The following is a 6,710-nucleotide window of genomic DNA, read 5'->3' as shown; positions in this document are numbered from 1 at the left end:
CTTACTGACGAGTAGACTAAGCTTACAGACTATAAGTAAGAAACTAATATGACCGAAGAGACTCCAAACACGGGGCATGTAGTGAACACATTCAGTTGTGTAATCGCAGCAGGAAAGAGAAATGCCTAAAAGAAACCACTGAGTAATGACCCAGCCCAGAAGTAGACCACTTGATATAACTTAAGAAGCCAAGGGCTGACTCCTACACAAGATTTTATGAAGCAAAAATTGAAGGAATTTTTTTAAGGAATATTAGTTTACCTGTCAACTCAACGCAGAACGCTCAAAAAAAGTCTAGAAATGAAGTCACAATGAAAAGAACTTCCATGAGTAGTAAAAGTAAGTCCATCACTCTAGAAGTAGTGGACAAGTTAACTCCCCCAGACACTTCAACAATCTCTCTTGCACTAGATTACAACATACATTAGGGGAATTTTGAGGTCTAAAATGGGCCTTCTAAGAAAAATGTACAACCAAAATAAACTTTATAAGAACCAATAGGATTCAATATGATGATGTCAACCATGGGGGTTGATTCACCAGTTTTTGAGTAAAAAAGTAAAAATATTAAAAAATAATAAAATAATAAAACTACTTTTTCAACTCTTATTTTCAACTTATCTCCCTAAGGTTTTACTCAAATTTTGAGCAGGAGTACTCGTTGGATGCAAAATTTAATTCCTTATCCAAGGAGTCCCCATGTTGCATACTTTCGATGGACCCTACTACATGAAAAATGAGAAATACATGTAAAACATGATTGCAATCACATTTTTTCATGTATTTCTCATTTTTCATGTAGTAGGGTCCATCGAAAGTATATAACATGGGGACTCCTTGGATGAGAAATCAAATTATGCATCCAACAAGTGTTTCCGCTCGAAATTTGAGTAAACCCATAGGGAGATAAATTGAAAGTACGAGTTGAAAAAATAGTTTTTTTTTTTTTTTTTTCCCTCTAAAATTTGATGATGTAATCAAATCCTATTTTATTATTTCCTCTATTATTTTATAATTTCCATAGGAGGCCCATTTTAGACCTCAAAAGTCCCCTAATGGTTGAAGAAATGAAGAAGGCTCGTGTGTATATCTCACTTTTTGAATTAACAAAGATCACGAGCCAGCGTGACATGCTCCTATGCTCACTCAAACAGTTTGTCTCAGGTAATGATGTTTCTTCACAAAAGGGAGTCGAATCTGGTAAGTCCTCTAGTTCCCTGGAGTCTGTACTTAATGCTTTAAGATTTGTTGTAAACACACTCTACCCTCTGTTTTTGTTGACATTTGAATTTTTCAATTATAATGTACACAATTGCTTAGTTGATTCTTATACATCGGTAAACAAAATGCCCCTATATTTCACAAACAAAATCAATTCAAAATGGGATAAAACGGATGCACAGATCATTTAGTTTGACAAGACTCTTGTCCATGCAATTAGTGAACTAAAAAATGTGCTTATTTTCTTATCATTTGATCACTGATTTCAACAATGTATAAAAATAGTAATTGTGGACATTATGGAAGCATATGGTGTATTATTAAGCAAAGCCTGGTCCACCAAGTACAGGGGTACTTTGCGATGGACTGGTCACATTTGTGGCATATGTATAAGGGAAAAAATAGTAGATCCAGGTGAACTTAGAGCGGTATATGAAACACATGGTAACTCCCTTAGAGGGAAAGAATGAGCCAATGGATTTCATGGATCTTATCTTTGGAAACTGCTTTTTGGAAACTAAGCTGGGGTGTTATCTTGCTCAGCCATTCGCAGTCCCACCAGATAGATAGTTGGAGCTCCTTCCTAGTCCAACTGGTGAAAATGATATTTGTACAGTTAGTAGTAATAATAATAATAGTACTAGTGTAGTATGTGTCCCTTGTACATATGATATGTGGACTTTGTATTTTGATGGTTCGAAAATGTAGGAGGGCTTTGGAGATGGTTGTGTTTTAATAGACCCACAACAGAGAAAACATCTGATCTCTAGCTACTTGGAATTCGAGTGCACAAACAACACTGCTGAATATGAAGCACTCATCTTAGGTTTGCAAAGAGCCATTGACCTCAACGTTGTAGTTCTCAAAGCAATAGGTGACTCATAAATTATTGTATGATAGGTACGTGGTATCATACACTGTGTGTCAACTCATCTCAAAAGTTATAAACAAGAGGTATGGTATTTGATTTCACATTTCCAAGATTTTAATATTATCTTTGTTCCTATAATGCGCAATGCATCTGCGGATGCATTGGAAAATGTTGTTGCTAAGTTATCACTGCTTAGGGATGGTTTTTCTATAGAAATTATTTATAAGCCATCTGTCCCTAATAATATTACTAATTTACACATTTTCAGTGATGACTAGCAGATGCTGCACTTTATGGTGAACACTGATGTATTCAAAGATGCAGCTATTGATGAAGATGAACATGAGAAGACATTGCAGGATGCAGCCAGCACAAGCAAAGAAAACCTCATTCCGAAAGGCGCGATATCATTAGAAAATTTGTATGACTTGCATAATCGCTTCTGAGGGCTACTCAATGCAAAAGACCCATAGGTCAACATTGTCGCATGAGCAGATAAATATCGGAACAAAAAAAAGATCTTAAGTTTGTCAATATTGGTACGTGTTGCACACCACAAGAGCGACAATATTTTATCAGCCTATTCAAGTAGTATCGAGATGTATTTTCATGGATGTATGATGAGTTCAAAACTTATGACACCTGAATTATCCAACATGTAATCCCAATCAAAGAAGGGGCTAGGTAGTTCCAAAAAAAGTTGCAGAAGGTACATCCTACACGATCCTCTCATTCAAAAGGATTTAAGGAAGCTATTAGATGCTCAGATCATATATAAAGTGTGACATTCTACCTGGGTATCGAAGTTGGTCCTGGGAAGGAAGAATTCTAGGGAAATCCTCTTTTTTGTTGATTTCTGTAACCTAAAGCATGCCTCAGACAAAGACAAGTACTCTGTGCCATCTATGGAACATATATTGCAAATAGTATCGGGTTTAGAGATTTTTTATTTATTGGATGGGTATCTGGGATACAACCAGGTTCTAGTTTCAGAGCCTAATAGATTCAAAACAACATTCCACACAAAAACCGGTACATTCACATTCAAGAGAATGCCATTTGGCTTGATTAACGCTGGTACAAAATTTCAACGTGCCATGGACATTGAATTATGTGGATTGATTGGAAAAATCACAGTGGTCTACATTGATGATGTCACAATGTTTTCTAAGAAGAGATCCAACAACATACACCAATTGAGGAAAATTTTAGAGCAATGTCATAAGTACGGGATATCCCTTAATCTCAAAAAGATTATTTTCGTAGTGTTTCAGGGTAACCTTTTGGGCCACATCATTGCCAAAATTTGGATTAAAGTAGACCCAAAAAGGGTCAAATCAATTACATAGATTCCCTTCTTGGTGACCAAGAAAGCTATGTAGTCCTTCCTCGAGAAAATAAACTTCCTCTGTAAGTTCATCTCCGATTACACTCACACTGTTAAGCCAATACATGAGATGGTAAATAAGGATGCAATCTATAGATGGGATAAAATGGAAAAGGACACATGTTCTCGTATCAAGGAATATATCGCAAAAGAACCTACTCTATACAACCCAAATTTCATCAAATATTTTTTGGTCTACACCTTTTCTTTTGACATTTATCTTGCCATTGTGCTTAAGCAAAAGGATTATCAGAACAACAAACGACCAATATCTTTCATGAGCGCTAGTCTTCAGGGACCTGAACTCAACTATCCCTACATTGATAAAAAAGTTTACACAATGTACAAGGCAATGAAGCACTTCCGACCCTATCTTTTGAAAAATCATTGTATCATCTTTGTTTCGCACTTAGCGGTCAGATCATTGTTTGTTCAACAAGAGTAGGGTGAGAGAAGAGCAAACTAGATGATCGGATTAGAGGAGTATGATTTAGAGTTCAAACCAGTTCACAAAATCAAGGTCCATGGTCTATGTTAGTTCCCTATACTATTAGTGTAGCCCCTTATTGTTATTAGTGAAACCCCCTTATTGTATTGTTGTGCCCATATAGTCCCCATATTGTTATTATTATTAATTTTTTTTTGACAAAATCAGTTACTGATATATTATAAAACATAAAGAGGGGGACTATGTCCCAGTACATATGGATAGTGGAGCTCAGTCGGTTTGAAGAAAAATGGGAATGCAGTTCTGTCTTCCAAGTCACTATTCACACTTTTTGAAATTTAAAAAACATACCGACTATATTGTTGGAGAAACTATCCTAATAGTAAGAAAAATTTACATTGCATGGAAAATTATCTAAGGATCACCAAAATTGATTAACAGAATCATCTGGAGGCTTGTCTTTCTTATCACTGAGCTTGGTCGAGGCTTCGCCTTGCTCGCTTTGGTTCAGAGACCTGATGTAACTTACTGCTTCTTCTAGATGTTGGCGTTTCTCTTTTAACCCTTCAATTTCTGTTTTTTGCTTGTCAAATTTCTTCTTCTTGAATTTGTTTTCAGACTCCACTTTAGTCTTGAGTTCATTGAAGTATTTGATAAAGCGTCCGATCATGAAGCAATGCGCCTTGTAGAGTGCAAAGTTGTTGTTGGTCTCTATCCGATCCAAAGGGTTACTAGACATGATGGGTGAAAGGAGGACTCTCTTCTTGTACTTGATTCGGTGCTTAGCCTGAGGTCTTCTGAAGGTGAGAGGGCAGAGAGTGAATGATCTGGAGGTAATATCAGTGAAATTCCTATTGGTCAGAGATCTGTTGTAGATCAGGTAGTGCTTGGGAAGCAGATTTACTCTAAAGGTTGGCTGGAGCAGATGCCCGTAGGAGAGAAGACTAATGGGAGGTAAGAAGAAACAACATGGAAGAATCAGTCTGTTAGAGGGGACAGAGACTTTTGGCACTGAAGGAGGAGAGAAACAGAGAGGATGAGGGAAGATCTGGAGGCAGGTAGATGTATAAACCTGTGTGGGACAGATTACCACCATTGATAGAACTTAAGGAGCCCTTAGCGAAAGTTGAACAATAGTGACAGGCCAGGAATTAGCATAAAAATAACAAAGACAAATATAAGAGACAACGATACCTCTACCAGCGTGCAGGAGGGAAGATGAGAAGCTATTGCTCCTTGGACACCTCCAGCAAAGAACACTACAACAAGTTCTGCGCTCACTGCTGAGAAACTACCAGATGAGGAAGCTGTAAGCGATTTTGTCCTCACCAGACTCAATGAAATGAGAGATTGTGCGCTTTATGCAATCCTTAGCCTTAATATCACAAGAACTGTTCCTCTGATGAAACTTGCTAGTCCAATGCTGCTTATATGCTTGCTTTTGCATGCTCTTCTCATGTCGCTGGGCACCATTCTCAAGCTTATTTCTGCCACAATTATCATTGCACCTCTAACCAGTGCGGCACTTCTGCTGTTGATTTGACTGGAGCCTAACTTGTGCGAATCCCTTGGACATATTTTTTTCAAATCTGCGGACCTATGCGTATCCTTCTTCTTGCTGCGGATTCTCCACTTTGCTCTATGAAGATGATCTAAGATTCTATTGTCAGACCTGGGCTGAATGATCACCTGTTTCTTTTGCCTATGGAATGTTGTAGCCACTTGGTTGATTTGACTATCTGTACAATGAGAATTGATCCCGTCCAAAGGAGAGGGGAATTCAGGGAATAGATTTTTCATATATATTTTGAAGTTCTTTTACTTGCCCGGCCCTTTGATTCACTGCCTTGTTGGCAAGGGAATCGGCCTCCTGATTATAAGCTCTCAAGACGTGCTTAAATTTGATATTTCCCAGATGTTTGGTGTTGTCTAACATTCTTTGTTTGATTATGTTTAGAGCCTGATTTGTGAATTCTCCCCCCATTTCCATAGCAGCAATGATTATTGTTGAGTCGCTGATTACTACTGGATCTTTGACCTGAAGTCTATTGAGGATGCATGTGCCTAGGAACAAACTATATGCCTCCGCTTTATCATTTGACAAGTTACCAAGCCCCCATTCATAAGAGGAGATGAATTCTCCTTTCTGATCATATATAATTCCCCTAGCTCCTGCTCTGCCAGGATTATTTTTAGAAGCACCATCAAATCTGAGAGTGCATTTCTTTTGGTTTTGAATCCAGTTTTTGATTTCCGATTCATTTACCTTGAGCTTCCAGCCTCTGTTTCTTCCCCTTGTCTTTGATGGCAGTTGCTTCCTCATAGAAAACACCAAAGGAATCTTGTTATACCACTCCTTTTCCTCATTCTGCCAGTTGTTTTGATCAACATTGAACATTACGTTGGCACTAATCATCTCTGCCACTAGCCCCCACATTTTGGCAAGAATGAGTGCTGGGTTAGGCTTTTGACTTTTAAATATGCAACTGTTTCTTGCAAGCCAAATTTTCTAGCAGAGAACAGAAGAGAGACATTTCCAAAGACGAATAATGGTAGATTTGTTTTGCTTTGTATATGGATAGTTTTTCTCCTAGTTCTTATTAAGAGTTGTAAGCTGATCGAAAATATCACTATTCATCTCCAGGGGACTTATAATTTGTTGCCAACAGTGCCTTGCAATGGCACAATCTAAGAACAGATGCTAACTGCTTTCCTCCTCCTTCTGGCATAAAACGCACATGGATGGCCCTTGTATACCTTCTTTCCTAAGGTTTTCCGTAGTG

The 6,710-nt window shown here is 37.9% G+C and overlaps 1 protein-coding gene across 1 annotated transcript; it reads right to left on the bottom strand.

Annotated features, from left to right (window-relative positions):
* Window positions 1-5,707: 5,707 nt before the first annotated feature.
* LOC149213433 (uncharacterized) lies at window positions 5,708-6,364 on the bottom strand. Its single transcript, XM_089389027.1, has one exon. The coding sequence runs from the start codon at window positions 6,362-6,364 to the stop codon at window positions 5,708-5,710; it is 657 nt and encodes a 218-aa protein (XP_089245153.1).
* Between the last annotated feature and the right edge of the window lie 346 nt (window positions 6,365-6,710).

Source organism: Pinus tabuliformis, chromosome 1_1, assembly GCF_031772625.1.
Source record: "Pinus tabuliformis cultivar Carrire ecotype Pingquan chromosome 1_1, CPIR1, whole genome shotgun sequence".
In the NCBI taxonomy this organism is placed as follows: domain Eukaryota; kingdom Viridiplantae; phylum Streptophyta; class Pinopsida; order Pinales; family Pinaceae; genus Pinus; species Pinus tabuliformis.
This window is presented reverse-complemented; position numbering and strand designations above follow the sequence as displayed.